The sequence below is a fragment of the Lithobates pipiens genome, unplaced genomic scaffold (genome assembly GCF_037356315.1).
Source record: "Lithobates pipiens isolate NorthernLeopardFrog02 unplaced genomic scaffold, aLitPip1_a1.2 Scaffold_27, whole genome shotgun sequence".
NCBI classification, from domain to species: domain Eukaryota; kingdom Metazoa; phylum Chordata; class Amphibia; order Anura; family Ranidae; genus Lithobates; species Lithobates pipiens.
Genome location: NW_027507788.1, coordinates 21,304,592 through 21,322,012, shown reverse-complemented (window position 1 = coordinate 21,322,012; position 17,421 = coordinate 21,304,592). Strand labels below are relative to the sequence as shown.

Genomic DNA, 17,421 nt, shown 5'->3' with positions numbered 1-17,421 from the left:
TAATTAAAATTTTTTTAAGTGGCAGCTGGAGGGAGGGAGTGTGGGAGCGCTGTGATGATACACTAATTGGTAGGTCATTGAGAGTGTATCTTAAGTTGTTTTTAAATTTCCATATTTGTTTGCATTCCTAATGTCATGTGATACTATATCATTCTGTAATTTATCTAGAAGAAGTAGTAGTACACAGTTGAGGTTCAACTTTATATAAATGTGAACATCCAGCAGTGTGTTGAGTGTAAAAGGCCAATGTTCTGCATCTGCAAGAAGGCAAATATCAGAAGAATGAATACTGAGCTTTAAGTACCTATAACTTATTCAAATTACCCTCATTTCATTCCCTGAACAGTAACACCCAGGCTGCAAAAAAGTGTCAGAGCTCTGAGCCTATTGAGAGTCCATTGCTTACAGGAAACATGTTTACGGGAGGGCGGAACACATAATTGACCTTATCAGTATGTTTCTGTTCTTTCATTGTCCATATTGTCCTCCTTCATTGGGTAAACCCTGGACTGGGCTGCATTGCTTAAAGAGGAGCTCCAGTCTGTAAAAAACAAAACAAAACCAAAATGTCAGCAGTTCTAAATACTGTAGCTGTTGACTTTTAATATAAGGGCACTTACCTGTCCAGGAATCCCAGGATGTCGCCCCCCCCCCCCCGAGTCGATTTGTCTGTTGGCTTTGGGTGCAGGCGCTGCAATTGTAAGTAGGGCAAACCAGCAGTCAAGCCTTCAGGCTTCACAGCTGGTTTCCTGCTCTGCATGTGTGACTCACGTTGCACATTCTGAATGGTCCCGCTGTCTTCTGGGGCCTGTGTGTGTCCCAGAAGCCAGCGGAGGGAGGAGGGGCTGGAAATGTCGTAGATCACCGATCGGTGATCTGTCAAAACCAGGTACTCGCTCCCCCCCCCCAAAAAGTGCCAAATGGGGCAGTGAAGGGGGGGGGGTGCAAACAAGGTGGATCGCCCCTTTAATCTGGTTGTAAACCCTTTCATATACCCAGTATAGTGACTATCCTCAGCTGATACACAGAGATTAAACAAATCCTCCTACATAAGTTGTATCTGTTTATCTGCGGTCTACTCTTCTCTACAGCTGTTTAAAGTCCATCATTTATACAGCTTGTCTGAGTGTTCAGAAAGCAGAGTGTGGGGAGCTGAATGTTATGCTCTACAGTGCTCTGTGTGGAGAGCTGAGATCTGATTGGAGGGAAGGGACACTCCCCCCCTCACACAGCACAATCAGGCAGTCAATCACAGACTGTGTGCTGGAGCTCCCTCCCCTGCCACCTTTTTGTCTCTTGGTGTCAGGAAAACTTGTCAGAAGTGATTCATGCTGATAGCAGAGAAATTGGGCAGCAGACAGAAATGACAATTAGTGCTCTGGATTAAGACAGTTACACGCTATAGAGGGATATGCTTTGTGCATATTTCATGTTTGAAGTTTACAACCAATTTAATTGCTGTGTTGTCTGCAGGAAGATCTAGGAGCTGGATCTGGCAAATATACCTAGATCACATGTCTGATTAAAAAGACTCATAAACTTTTTGGCACATAACACACTTAACGTATACGCGTTTCAACTGTATATTGATCTTTTTTCAAATTTCACCATTTTGTAGATAGTCCTAAAATTGTCAATGGAAGAAATTCCGGTTGTTGGAAAGTTGGTGGAAATCACCTTGCATGTACGTGTGTAATTGAGTCAGTTCCTGAACCAACTCTGAAGTGGAAACTCAATGGGAGGTCCATTAATGCATCAAACCACATGAATGGCAAAGTTAGTATTTTCACTGAGAGATCTAAATCAGTTACAAACAGCACACTGACCCTTCCAATCAACACAGAGGAGAGTCAGAATATACAGTGTGTGGCTTCCAACATTCATGGAGAGCTTGTTCTGCAGCTATTCAATGAAACAGGTAAGGATCTGACCAATTTACATAAAAGGGTTGTTCAACTAGAAGAATATTGTTCAGTTTGAATACCCAACCACAAGAAAGGGAAATGAAAATGACAAGACAGGACTGTTTGAATAAAACACAACTCACCTTGTAAATTGGACTCAAGAATCATTCTCTTAACCTCCAACACACTGACAAAGGGCTAACAGGAGAGCAACCTTTCATAGTGTGTGGGCTGGGACTTTGGCCAAAAAACACCTCTGGTCAGGTGCAAGACTTGGCCAGTGATGTTCTTATTTAGGGGATGCATCGTTGGGCATTCATTAGGGCCATTGTTGTGGCACATCAAGAAAGTTAAGAAAAAATCTGAACTTCCAAACGGGCAGAATTTGTCTGAACCCAAAGTTCATCCCTAGTAAGCAGGACTATTTCTTCATTTAGTACACAAATACATGGCAGGTTCTCACACAGTTTTTTTCGAACCAATTTCACATTTTCAGAGGAACATTAAAGAGGAAGTAAAGCCTCAGGGAAAAAATAAAATAAAATACACCCTGCAAGGCAAAGGCATAATGAGCTAGTATGCATAGCATACTAGCTTATTATGAATAACTTACCTGAGATCGAAGCCCCCGAAGTGACCCTCGCTCACCTCCTCTGATGCCGCCATCTATCCCGGAGTGACTTCCGGGTATCGCGGCTCCGGCGCTGTGATTGGCCAGAGCCGCAATGACGTCACTCCCGCACATGCACGCTGGTGCTGCCACTAACGGCATGATCGCCGTTAAAAGCGGCATGCTCAGTGCACCTGCGCCCGATGTCAACAGTGCATGCGCCGTAGACATCGCTGCGGCTATTTCTGCAAATATCTCCTAAACATTTTAGGTTTGGGAGATATTTCTTGCACCTACAGGTAAACCTTAATCTAGGCTTATCTGTAGGTTAACCACTTGCTTACTGGGCAATTAAACCCCCCTCAGTCCCAGACCAATTTTCAGCTTTCAGCGCTGATGCACTTTGAATGACAATTGCGCGGGCATACAACACTGTACCCAAATGAAATTTTTATCATTTTTTTCCCACAAATGGAGCTTTCTTTTGGTGGTATTTAGTTACAGCTCGGAGTTTTATTTTTTGCTAAACAAACAAAAAAAGATGCAAAAAAATAAAAAAATAAAATCATGTTTTAATAGTTTGTTATAAAATTTTGCAAACGGGTCATTTTTCTCCTTCATTGAAGTGCGCTGATTAGGCGGCACTGATAGGCTGCATTGGTGGGCACTGATAGGCTGCATTGGTGGGCACTGATAGGCTGGACTGGTGGGCACTGATAGGCATAGTTAAGGCGGCACTAATAGGCACAGATAAGGCGGCACCGATGGGCACAGATAAGGCGGCACTGATGGGCAAAGATGGGCACAGATAAGATGGCACGGATGGGTGGCACGGATAAGTGGCACGGATGGGTGGCACGGATGGGCACTGATAGGTACCACAGATAGATGGGACTGATGGGCACTGATAGGTGGCACTGATAGGTGGCTCTGATAGGTGGCACTGCTGGGCACTGATGGGTGGCACTGCTGGGCACTGATGGGCGGCACTGCTGGGCACTGATGGGCGGCACTGGGGTGCAGCACCTTTGAGGCAGATTGGGTGGCACTGTGGGTGGCACTGTGGGTGGCACTGTGGGGTGGCACTGTGGGTGGCACTGTGGGTGGCACTGTGGGTGGCACTGTGGGCACTATGGGCACTGACGGGGGGCACTTACTTTTGCTTTTTATTTTACTTCAGGGTGGCACTGCGGGAGGCAGGTGGGCACTGGCAGGTGGCAGGTGGTCCCTTGTATTGATGGCCGTGATCGGGACTGATGTCTCATGGACTCGCCTATCACAGAGCGCGCCGCGCGCGCCCCTCAGGGGGCGCGCAGGCCGCTCGTAACCGGGACGACGTCAATAGACGTAGTCCCGGAAATGTAGGTCCGCGCTAATGCCGTCATTTGGCAATAGCGCGGTACCGAAGTGGTTAAAGTGGCTGTAAAGGGTTTACAACCACTTTAACTGTTTTACAAAGATTTACTTTACAGTATGAGCGCCTTATATATCAGCATAGGGTATTTCCACCCAAATTAGAAAAAGCGTAGGGAGGACGGCCGAGTACACCCAGGCTGGCAATCGTAGATCTGGTGTTGCATAGAATATTGATATGATATATGATATTGTTAAGATCTATAAAGTGCCCCCCACTGATTAGTGGACATGTTGCTTGTTGAGCTCTCAGTAGGTCAAATAGATGTAACATTCTAACCCAGTGAAATACTGTACATTGAGTATTTTATCTGCCTGTCTTTGGAAGCATTGAGTATCTGATTACTGACTCTTATGATCGGACTTTCCGACAACAATACCGTGGAATTTTGTTTAAAGGGTATTGGCTCAAACTTATCTTGCATACACACGGTCACACAAATGTTGGCCAACGATTATGAACAAAACAAAAAAGGAAGGCGCACTGACCTAGTGCATTACCATAAAAAGAGCTTTATTAAAAACAGAACAAATAGCAAAATGGCTACTCACAAACGAGTATTGATCAAAGGCAAAATCAATACAATAGGATCCATCACACCGAACATTGACAAATCCAGATCAGATGTCAGATGAATTGGCAAATACCTCAACGAAAACGGCTGACGCGTTTCAGGGGTGACCCCCTTTCTTCAGAGCCAAAAATAAGCTGCTTATAAGCTGGATTTGTCAATGTTCGGTGCAATGGATTCTATTGTATTGATTTTGCCTTTGATCAATACTCGTTTGTGAGTAGCCATTTTGCTATTTGTTCTGTTTTTAATAAAACTCTTTTCATGGTAATGCACTAGGTCAGTGCGCCTTCCTTTTTTGTTTTGTTTTTCTCCAGTATCTGAACACCCAATGTTCTAAAGGAGGGCTGCAAGACCTTTCTACACTACCATCCTAAACTGTCGGTATCACACTTCAAAGACCAAGGCAGCAGAGCGCAGGAGAAGTTGATGTTTTTGGCCAACAATTACGAACATAGTGACGTACTAGACGTACTACATGGTTTTTCAGCTCTTTAGTGCCACACTTTGGGCTTCTGCTAATTTCGTGTTAGTAGAAGTACAACAAGAAGTGGATTCTTTTCAATTTACCACCAATTTGGGGGTCAGTGCTTGTACACTAAAACCTGAGCTGGAGCTTTTATATAGTTACTAAACTATGTAGTGTTTTTTTATTTTATTTTTTTATTAAATAAACAGGTTATGGTGAAAAAGTATGTCAACTAAAAGTCCCATTTCCATTTCTCAAAGTATCTTTGGGCTTAAAGCAGGTCAATACCTAATATAATCAATATTTACTTGACAGCCGGGTTTTACTCTATTTTTTGCCTACTAATATTGACCATTTCAGTGAAAGTGAAACCACAGACAAAATTTTTTTTTTTATTATTTGAATAGAGTAATGGAGGGTCTTGGCATCTGTTTTTTCCCTTCTGTGTCCCATTGGGGGAGATTCCACTTTACTTCCAGTCTCATAGCCAAAACAGGAAGTTAAAGGAAATCCCAAGTCGTCACCAGAACTAGTGTCCTCTTTGGAAGATTTCCCCTTTATCACTGTTCTAGGGACAACCCAAAATGTGGTATTTTTTTTTCACTTTCTAATTGGTGATAATGGTAAACAGGACAAATACAGAGGGTGAATCTCCCCCAACAGGAGGCACAGACAGCAATAAAACCTGACAGGTGTTCTAATCCTTCTCCGCTTTATCCAAAACTAAAAAAAAGTTTTGCCTTTAGTTATACTTTAAATTATTTTATGATTGTAATTACCTTTTTTCTTTCTCAGCTCAGTCAGCATCTAAAGCATTTCCAGCTGCTGCAATATATGGTGGATGTGTGATTGCTGTATTGATAGTGATTGGAATTTTATTAATATTTTTCTACAGAAAGTAAGTCTTTTCTTTCTTTTCTTTTTACATACAAAGATACGAGAAACATATCTCACATTATGACATTAATACAGCATGAATTAACACGTAGTTCATTGAAACACGTGCACTTTAGGAGGTTTATAAATATCCTGTAATAAATAATATTCATTTTTCATACCTAAGTGGGTACTTCATAGTTTCCTAGTTTCATAGTTAGTAAGGTTGAATAAAGACACCAGTCCATCCAGTTCAACCTGAGTGAGTGTCTACCCCTATCCCTGTACATTGCACACTCACATTGGTCTCTACCCTCAAAGAGTCCACAATCTAAGGTCCCCATTCATATACCAGGGCCAATTTTGGACAGCAGCCAATCAACCTACCTGCATGTCTTGAGATGTTTTCAGATCAAAAATAACCATAGAAGAGGTTCAGCTAGTTAACGTCTGTATTTAATTTAGGTCTGTGTCAATTTCTAATGCCGCGTACACACGACTGGACTTTCCGGCAGACTAGGTCTGATGGAATCAGTCCGTCGGACAATCTGATCGTGTGTGGGCTAATCCGATCGTTTTTCATAAAAAAAAAAAATCAGACAGACCTAGAAATAGAACATGTTTCAAATCTGTCCAACTGACTCAATTCCTATCCGGAAAATCGTTCGTCCGTATGCTGGTCCGATGGACCAAATACGAAGCGAAGGGCAGCTATTGGCTACTGGCTATTGAACCTCCTTTTTTAGTCCCATCGTACGTCATCACGTTCAAAACTAAAGGACTTTCGAACAAACTTAGCCCTTGTACACACAGTCGGAGATTCCGACAACCAAATCCGTTGGATTTTGTCCTTCGGATTTTGTCCGACGGATCTTGTCCAAAACTGTTGCATACACACGGTCGGACAAAGTTGTTGGAAAATCCGATCTTTCAGAACGTGATGACGTAATTTCGTTACGATGGGACTACGTTCAGGCTAGTAGCCAATAGCTTTGATGTAGGAATTTGATCTGAGCATGCGTGGCACTTTGTCCGATCAAAATTCTCTACACATGATCGGAGTATGTCCTATCGGAGCATTTTGTCGGAAAATATTTCCGGCAAGTTGGAAAATTTGGTCCGACGGAAACAGTCCGATGCAGACCACACACAGTCGGAATATCCAACAAAACGCTCCGATCAGACACATTCCGACGGAATCTCCGACCGTGTGTACAAGGGCTAAGTCCGCTCATGTGTGGGTAAGTCCGTTCATTAGGAAGGCCCATCGAACTCCGTCGAAAGTCCAATGGGAAGACCGTCGGACCTAGTCTGTCGGAAAGTCCGGTCGTGTGTGCGCGGCATTAGAGATATTGTTGACTGCGTAAAATAATGTGGTAAGTCTTTTCTTAAAGAGGAAGTAAACCCTGATGAGTTTACTTCCTCTTTCATTCCCTGCAAAGGCAAAGCATAATGGACTACTATGCATTGCATAGTAGCCCATTATGTGTCACTTACCTGACACAGGAGCCAGCGAAGTCGCCGCTGTCCCCTGTAGTCCGCCGCATCCATCTTCTTGGTGGGGTCTCGCAGCTCCGCCGCTGTCATTCGGCGAAGCCGCGATTACGTCACTCCCACGCATGCGCGCAGGAACCGACACGCGCGGCAGCTCCGTAGACAGCGGTGCCCCTTTTCAGTCAAATATCTCCTAAACCATATAGGTTTAGGAGATATTTCTTGAACCTACAGGTAAGCCTTAATCTAGGCTTACCTGTAGGTCAAAGTGGTTTGTAAGGGTTTACAACCACTTTAAGTGCACATGTATGCTAACACAATTAAATATCTTCCCGCAATGTTCACCATTTTTTGTCTATTTAATACCCCACTCGAGTCTAAATAAAAACAATGTCATTTCCTGCAGGAGTTAAAGAAGAAAAAAAAACAGCTCAGTACTCACCATATCTTCAGTGCTGCTCCCTGCAGACCCACTGTGCTTCCACCTAGAGTCAAGCTCCACATGTGAGCCTAGAGTACTATGGAGGTGCCCCTTAGGAGTGCATAATCATGTCTTCCCAGTCTTACTGGAGATTAAACGAGAGAACAGCACTTATATGTCACTACATGGGGCCATTCTCTGCAGCATTCAGAACCTCCCAATGCTGGGATAAGAGGGTTCATAACTTTTTGTGCCCAACCCAAAGACTGCAGGAATATACACTATATTACCAAAAGTATTGGGATGCCTGCCTTTACATGCACATGAACTATGGCATCCCAGTCTTCGTTTGTAGAACACCTTTGGGATGAATTAGAGCGGAGACTACCAGCCATTACTTCTCGTCCAACCTCAGTGCCTGACCTCACAAATGCGCTTCTGGAAGAATGGTCAAACATTCCCATAGACACACTCCTAAACCTTGTGGACAGCCTTCCCAGAAGAGTTGAAGCTGTTATAACTGCAAAGGGTGGGCCAACTCAATATTGAACCCTAAGGACTAAGACTGGGATGCTACACTGGACATCCTTTTAGCCTAGGCCAGTGATGGGGAACCTTGGAATCCCAGATGTTTTGGAACTGCATTTCCCATGATGCTCAACTACTCTGCAGAGTGCATGAGCATCATGGGAAAAGTAGTTCCAAAACATCTGGGGTGCCAAGGTTCGCCATCACTGTCCTAGGCCATAAATCCAGGAAGCAACTGAAGAAATGTAAAAATAAATAAATAAATGAATAAAAACAAGTAAATGTAACATATCTTCCTATCTATTTACTAATGCTAGCATAATGGGCAATATACACGGTCTGATTTTCCGACGCAAAATGTGCGATCGGATCATGTTGTCGGAAAATCCGACAACTTTGTGTGACCGTGTGTATGCAAGACAGGTTTCAGCCAACTTCTGTCGGAAAAAAAACGAGGAATTTTGTTGTCGGAATGTCCGACCATCTGTATGGGGCATAAAGATTAAAATTAATAATGATTGAGAGAGTTTAGTTCTAAACAATGCAAGGTAAATTCCTATTGGCTGCTATGGGTTCAGTGTTGCAGACCTACTACTTTTTTCGCTTCATTATTTTTTTTTAATACGCACATTTTCTGGACTTATTCAGTATGCACATTGAAAAATGATAATGCGTGGAACAATATCCAAGGTATTCAGAAAATGAAAAGGTTATGTGTTATTGGGGCCCTTGGGGTAGTGAACTTTGAAAATTTGACTTCCACCTGTTGTCTTTGTATATTAATCAGCCAATGTTGATCCTTTTTTTTTTTTTTTTTTTTTTTACATTTTAAGAAGGAAGATGACAAAGTATAAGGAGAATTCAAGGCAGCCCCATGTCAGTATTGCTGATCCTATCTATGGCAATTCAGAAATGTTTTCTAATGTAAGTTATCCATGCAAATGTTTTCCGTTATATTTCTGGGTGCTGTTTTACTTTTACAAACTCTAGGAAATAAAATGTGAAATGCAGGTAATTAATGAAATATATTAATGAAGTAATATCGTAGTTAGTTCCTTGAATAAGTACATTGTTCTTGGATAAATTATTGGCAAAATATATAAAAGTTTTTAGCATATTCCCAAAAATGCATATCCAAAATGCATGATACACACTTTTATATGCCATTGCTAGACATGTGCAATATGTTTCATGCAATATGAATTCATTTTTTAACAAATTTTTGAAAATTCGTTAATCATCTCAATACCGGGCACTTTCACCTCCATCCTGCCCAGGCCAATTTTCAGCTTTCAGCGCTGTCACACTTTGAATGACAATTGTGCAGTTGTGTTACATTGTAACCATGTGAATTTTTTTTTTATCATTTTCTTCACACAAATAGAGCTTTCTTTTGGTGGTATTTAATCCCTGCTGTTTTTTTTTTTTTTTTTTTAAATAAATAAACAAATAAAAAAGACTGAAAATTTTGAAAAAAAAAAACGTTTTCTTTGTTTCTGTCAGTAAATTTTGTAAATAAGTAATTTTTCTCCTTCACTGATGTGTGCTGAGGAGGCGTCACTGATGGGCACTGATTAGTTGCACTGATGGGCACTGATGAGGTGGCACATATGGGCACTGATGAGGAGGCACTAATATGCTGCACTTATGGGCACTGATGAGCACTAATAGGCAGCACTGAAAGGTGGCACCGGTGGACACTGATAGGTTGCACTGATGGGAACTTATTGATGGCACTGGTGGGCACTGATAGGCAGCACAGATAGGCGGCACTGATGGGCATTGATGGGCATCAGTGATGGGCAACACTGATAGGCGGCACTGATAGCCAGCACTGACTGACATCACTAATCGGCACTGATTGCTGGCACTTGTGGGCACTGATTGTTGCCACTTGTGGGCACTGATTGCTGGTACTGGTGGGCACTGATTGCTGGCACTGGTGGGCACTGGACATTGATTATCAGTGCCCTGATTACATGTGTAGATGTCCCCTGCGAGGAGATGCGGCTGATCGGTTCTCCTCGCCACACCCTCTGTCAGTGTGAGGCAAGGGGTGTCGATTACCGGCATCTTTGTGTTTACATTGTGACCGGCTGTGATTGGACACAGCCGATCAAGTTTAAAGAGCCACAGCCTTTACAGAGATTGGGGTTGCACTGTGTCCTAGCAACAGTGTGCGAGAGCAGCCGTTATGGGATGACATCATATGACGTCATCCCAGAGCGAGAGCCACACCGCCCTGTGCGGCAAGTGGTTCATTCGGAAATATCTCAACAATATATATCCGATTTAACGAAAACACGTAACAATTTTTTCAGAATATTCATAAATTTGAATATTCGAAAATTAGTAAATTCAGAAATTCGAAAATTCGGAAATTTGGAATTCGAGAATCTGAAAATCCGAGAATCTGAAATAATAACTAATAATAACTTAAATATTAGTAACTATTAACAGATTCCCAACCATGTAACACAGATATACTGGGGCACAATGGCTCTCCTGGGCGATATCCCATACGGGTACGTCCTACCCTTTTCTGTCCACCAATGGTCGCACACTGCATGGTGGGGGACCCAATGCTCATGGCCGGCAGGCATGATCGCTGCCGGCCATACGCAATCGTATTCACGAGCGCTGCCGGCCACACGCAATCGCATTCACGAGTGCCAGCATGGGGATTTGTGTGTGTAGACACACAAATCCCTGTGCTGTCAGAGGAGAGGAGCCATATCGTTTGTTCCTACTAAGTAGGAAAAACGATATGTCTCCTCTCCTAGTCAATCCTATCCCCATACAATTAGAACACACCGAGGGAACACACAATTAACCCCTTGATCACCCCCTAGTGTTAACCCCTTCCCCGCCAGTGACATTTACACAGTAATGCATTTTTATAGCACTGATTGCTGTATGAATGCCAATGGTCCCAAAAAAGGGTCAAAAGTCTCCAATCTGTCCGTTGCAATGTTGCAGTACCACTTAAAATCTCAAATCACCACCATTACTAGTAAAAAAAATAATAATAAAATGCCATAAATCTTTCCCATAGTTTGCAGACACTATAACTTTTGCACAAACCAATCAATTTACGCATTTTTTTTTACCAAAAATATGTAGACGAATATATTGGCCTAAACTGATGAAGAAATTTGTTTTGTTTTTGTCAATTTGGGGGATAGTTATTATAGCAAAACATAAACGTAAAAAATATTGTTTTTTTTTTCAAAATTGTCGCTTTTTTTTGCTTATAACGTAAAAAATAAAAGGCACAGAGGTGATCAAATACCACCAAAAGAAATCTCTATTTGTGGGGAAAAAAAGGGCACAGATATGTTTAGGTACAGCGTCAAACGACCACGCAATTGTCAGTTAAAGTAATGCAGTGCCAAATTGTAAAAAGTGCTCTGGTCAGGAAGGGGGTAAAATCTTCCGGGGCTGAAGTGGTTAAATTATAGGTATTGGAATTTCCTTTCAAATTTGGCTGTTGGTAAATGTAAAGAATAATTTATCCAAAGTTATGAAATATTGGAAATAATGAATGCTGTATCTAAATGAATGGAACGTTACAAATTAATAATAATAAATAACAATAATAATAATAATAAAAACTTTTTATTATTATTATTTATTATTAATTAGTTCCATTCCATTTGTTTAGATGTGTTCGTTATTTGGATAATTTGTAACTTTGGATAAATTCGTATTGGTTACATTTGCTAACAGCCAAATTTGAAAGGAAATTCCAATACCTATAATTTAATAGTTAACGTATTAGTTTGTTGGTCAGTTATTATTTTCGAATTTTCAGATTTTCGTTTTTTATTTTGGGATTTTCAAATTTTAACATTTTCGGATTTTCTAATTTTAACATTTTCAAATTGCGATCATAAAGAATGACCCAAAAAAATGAAAAAAAAAAAAAAATGAATGAATGAATGAATGAAAACAAACACATTTTTCAGCAGTGCACAAGGTACACGTGTATGTAAAAGACAAGGAAAGAAAAACATTGCCACCTACTAAGTGTAGTAGTTTATTAGCTCTCATAAAAATAAAAATAATATGCACTCAGACTTAGTGATCCAAAAAGCATCAGGTAATGCAGTTCCACTAGATAACGGCCTTTCCGCAGCCCCCTTCTGCTGCTCTGCCTCAATCCCGCCCCCCCCCAACCCCCACAGACTACTGAACTCCTTCTATGCCCTCCTTTATGTCTCTATCCATGGGCCTACATTGATTTCTTTCCAAGTAAATCAGTGCTGTTGCCATTCCTCCCAAGAGCCTGGCCACATACATATGTAGGAAAAATGGCTTGTGGGAGATGTAGTTCTGGAGGTGTTCCTATGTCGCTGAGTTTCCTGTAGCCACTACTACAAGACTTTTGCTAACCAGGTAATAATCCACAGGTAATAAAAGCTGTTACTGCTTCAGAAACAATGTGGAATATAATCTACAGGGGAGAGGAAGGAATTTGGGTTATGCCCAAATGGGTATAATGCTGCATACACACAACCATTTTTTCAGTCAGAATAAACTCTGACGGTCTTTCCGACAGAATTCCGACAGAGTTCCGCTGAAACAGACTTGCCTACACACGATCACACCAAAGCCCAATCGTTTAGAAAGCAATGACATGCGACGGGACTAGAAAAAGGAAGTTCAATAGCCAGTAGCCAATAGCTGCCCTTGCGTCGTTTTTGGTCCATCGGAATAGCATACAGATGAACGGTTTTCCCAATAAGAATTGATTCCGTCAGAAAGATTTAAAACATGTTCTATTTCTAAGTCCGTCAGAATTTTTGAAAGAAAAAGTCAGAATGATTCTGTGGGACCTTTTCTGCCGCAAAGTCTGACCGTGTGTACACAGCATGATACTTTTCAATAAAATTTAGTGCATTGACTTCCAATGCTCACATTTTTTAGAAAAAGTATATATTTTCTTTTAAACCTTTACTTTGAGAAAAGTTCTTGCATATTGAAGTCCATGATCTATACGATATGACATATAAACAATTTTCTTCAAGGGGTACCATGAATCAGAGCAAAGTCCTCAAAAAGATCATCAACCACTTCCAGAAACTGGATCAGTAAATCTGAATTACCAAGATTTGCAGTACATGAGTGTTGACTTTTCGAAGCTGAACCCAAAAGTTGCCATAGAAGAAGAGGAAGTAGAATATTCTGTGGTTAAACATACAAACTGAGAATTCATTTTTGTAATCATGAAAACCAAAAAAGAACGTTTACAGTAACCGCGTGGTGGACTACAAAAATATGACATTTCCCCTTTTATAACCAGCTTACTTTCACTCTACAAAGAAACTGATGTTATGCTACACCCTTCTCCTCTGGCCAGCAGTGGTAGAGCTATACCAAGCTAATAGAGTTCTATGCATAATGCTGAGGATCATGGGGAGTATAGTCTGAAATATCAATCACAGAATGAGATTCATGGACCTTTACAATACAGCTCCCATAGGACATTGCAGAGGAAGGGGGGTGGTGGAATACCTTTTAACAGACTGCTCTAAAAACTTCTTTCTCTTGGAGCCAAAAGAACAGATGACAGCACATCTGCTGCATACTGAGCCAGACTGCTGAGAGGACAGACCAGCGGAGACACCTGAGGAAGATCAGCACAGACAGCAGTGACCGCATCAGCACCACTGCTGCCGGGAGACCAAAGTATCCTCTCACCCTCTACTTCCCACTGCTGAATCTCTGGAGACATTCTGTGGAGAGACTGAGGGCACCTTTCTACAGCAAGAGTTCACAGCTGCCCCACAGGGACTAGTATGAGGGCACTTCCCATTGTTCGCACTGCTAGCAGGGAGTGAGATACTGGAGACAGGACATTAAGTATACTGCACTGATATTGGACCTGTACGGTACCTTTACTGCATCTTTACCGCACCTTTATTGCGTTCTGGTTTTCTAAAACTGTCATTAAGTGCACCAATGCTTCTTAAAGGGCCCCAACGATAGCCGGGAGAAGAACAACATAAAGGACTGCCTCCCCATTCTTCAAGTCCCCTTTGTTTGCTTCTCCCCTTTTAATTTCTTTCTATGGACAGTGCATATCCAGTCAGTCTAGGCCTAAGCATAGTCGCCATCAATGCATTTTGTCAGTATAGCGCCTGTGTTTGGTAAATCAAGCTTTATTACTGTTCACTCATGCAAATTAGGTGACATTACTGTTTACTGTTTATGCTTATATGGACACAGGGGGGTTATTTACTAAAGGCAAATCCAATGTGCACTTGGAAGTGCAGTCGCTGTAGATCCGAGGGGGACATGCAAGAAAAAAAAAAAACAGCATTTCAGCTTGCACATGATTGAATGATAAAATCAGCAGAGATTCCCCTAATTTCAGATCTTCCCCTCAGATCTACAGTGACTACACTTCCGAGTGCACTTGTAGTGCAGAGTTGATTTGCCTTTAGTAAATCAACCCCATAGTGTCATCTTAGTACCTCTTAGTATTTATTACTAATCAACCTGTATGCTGAATTGTGTTATTATCATTGTTAATATATTTCTATGCTTACTTTGTTACCAATAATATCAGGGGACAAAATATTAAGTTAGCCTTAAATGCCTCAGTGCCTGCTTTCTTATAAATGGACTACTATTGGGTACTAAGTATTCATTTCAGTGATTTTCTGTGATATTGCATGCTTTGGACACTCAACCCAGTGTGTGAGAGGGGTGGAAGTTCTTAAAGACGTTAAGGCAAAGAACAGAAGATCCATCCTAACCAACGGCTACTATGGGGGTAGTGCTACAGTACAAATTGCCTAAGGACAGTGTTAATTTTGGCAGAAAATTTCGATTTAGTTTTAGTCTTAGCCCTTGTACACATGGTCGGACATTCCGATGGAAAATGTCCGACCGGATCGTGTTGTTGGATGATCCGACCATGTGTGGGCTCCATCGGACTTTTTTCGTCAGAATGTCTGACCAACAAAGTTTGAGAGCTGGATATAAAATTTTCCGACACCATGATCCAATCGGACTTTGTCCGATCGTTTGTAGAGAATTCCAATCGGACAAAATGCCACGCATACTCAGATCAAATTACGAGACCAAAGCTATTGGCTACTAGCCTGAACGTAGTCCCGTTGTAACGAACGAACATCGTCACGTTCCGAACTATCGGATTTTCCAACTACTTTGACCATGTGTATGCAACACCAGTTTCGGACAAAATCCGTCTGAAAAAATCAGACGGATTTTGTGGTTGGAATGTCCGACCGTGTGTACAAGGGCTTAGTCTTAGGACTAAAATGGCATTTTAGTTTTAGTCCCATTTTAGTCTTCTACAATTGTTTTAGTTTTAGTCATATTTGGTCGACTAGATCTCCAGTACATTTTAGTCATCTAAAATCTAATAGGTGTAATTAAATTGTACTGTATTAGTTAACATTTCTCTACAATTTCCAAACTCATTATATACTGCTGGAGTGAAAAAATCGAATATGTTATTTATTATGGCATTGAGGTATGAACATGCACTACAGACCAATGTTAATTTTGAAGTCGAATTTCAATTTAGTTTTAGTCTTAGTCTTTTAACTAAAATGGCATTTTAGTTTTAGTCCCATTTTAGTTTTTTTGACTGAAATGCCATTTTAGTTTTAGTCATATTTTAGTCATCTCAGTTGTTTTAGTTTTAGTCGTTTTTTAGTCAACTAAAATAATGTTCATTTAGTCGACTAAAATGTTTTAGTTGTTTTAGTCGATGAAATTAACACTGCCTAAGGATACAGAACACTGGGCAGCCTTGTCTGAAAATACATATGGAAAGGTACACTGTATGGAAAATATGACTGTAATTGCATCCAAGCTCAAAACCAAAAAATGTATTATATTGTAACTTACTAGTGATGGATTTGTTTTTTCACCAAGTATCTTTCGCTTTATTTTTAGCTGGTAATCCTGCAAATACAATACTTCCTGCCCCTGGATGGCTACATCATGCCTCCGCTGTATGTATGGAGGAAGCTATAGTTTTCACCCTAGGCCAGTGATGGAGAACCTTGGCACCCCAGATGTTTTGGAACTGAAATTTCTCATGATGCCCAACTACACTTCAGAGGGCATGAGCATCATGCGGGAATGTAGTTCCAAAACATCTGGGGTGCCAAGGTTCGTCATCACTGCCCTAGGCTTTCCTGATCTGACCTATTATAAAGGGTGCAGCACTCCTTTAAGTGCCTATACAAATCAAATTACTATATTTTACTTTACCAATCCTTAAATGTAGTGGTTGCATTTGTTTTTTTTTGTTTTTTTTTTGTTGATTTTCAGCTTCAAATGTGTCTATTGTCCAATGACATTGACCAAATACGGGCATGTGTCCATATAAAAGCACTGATGTCAATAGCATTGCACCCTTTTGTTTATTTGTGCTGCGGGGCAGGGAATAATAGTTTAATGCTTATTACAGGTAAGACAAAATGTTTAAAAATTATATTTATTAAAAATATTGTTTTCTGCAGATCACAATTAATTTTTTTTTTATATAGACGAATACAGAGACATAATGCAACATTCATAAAATTACAAAAAAATACCTAAAAAACAAACAAACTTGATGTTCAACCCCAAAAATCTAAAAAATAAGTTTAGACTCAAGAATAACATTTTTTAAAGCCAGTTTTAAAGCCATGGTCATATAATGCAACATTCATAAAAATTAGAACAGATAAGGTTGCATATTAAATTTAATCATCAACCCCCCCACCCCCCCCCCCAAAAAAAAATGTACAGCAGGTACTTCAAAATGAAATAACAATACTTCAAAGCCAATTTGTCATAGATATGGTTACATGTAAAAAAATATGTATGTATATATATATATATATACATATATATATATATATATATATATATATATATATATATATATATATATATATACATATATATATATACATATATATATATATATATATATATATATATATATATATATATATATATATATATATATATATATATATATATATATATATATATATATATATATATATATAGAGAGAGAGAGAGAGAGAGAGAGAGAGAGAGAGAATTTATTTTAACTTAAATTTTATTGAATTAAAGAGAAAAATTGGTTTTACAAAACA

The 17,421-nt window shown here is 40.3% G+C and overlaps 1 protein-coding gene across 1 annotated transcript in view; it reads left to right on the top strand.

The window, feature by feature from the left end:
* Positions 1–16,801, top strand: part of LOC143933640 (sialic acid-binding Ig-like lectin 16) — a 65,310-nt gene extending 48,509 nt beyond the window's left edge. The window contains exons 8-11 of the mRNA XM_077456591.1: positions 1,619–1,918; positions 5,764–5,866; positions 9,121–9,211; positions 13,318–16,801. Of these exons, the coding sequence (XP_077312717.1) occupies positions 1,619–1,918; positions 5,764–5,866; positions 9,121–9,211; positions 13,318–13,497 (674 nt within the window). The 3' untranslated portion in view covers positions 13,498–16,801. The remainder of the gene's footprint in view (positions 1–1,618; positions 1,919–5,763; positions 5,867–9,120; positions 9,212–13,317) is intronic.
* The last annotated feature ends 620 nt before the right edge of the window (positions 16,802–17,421 follow it).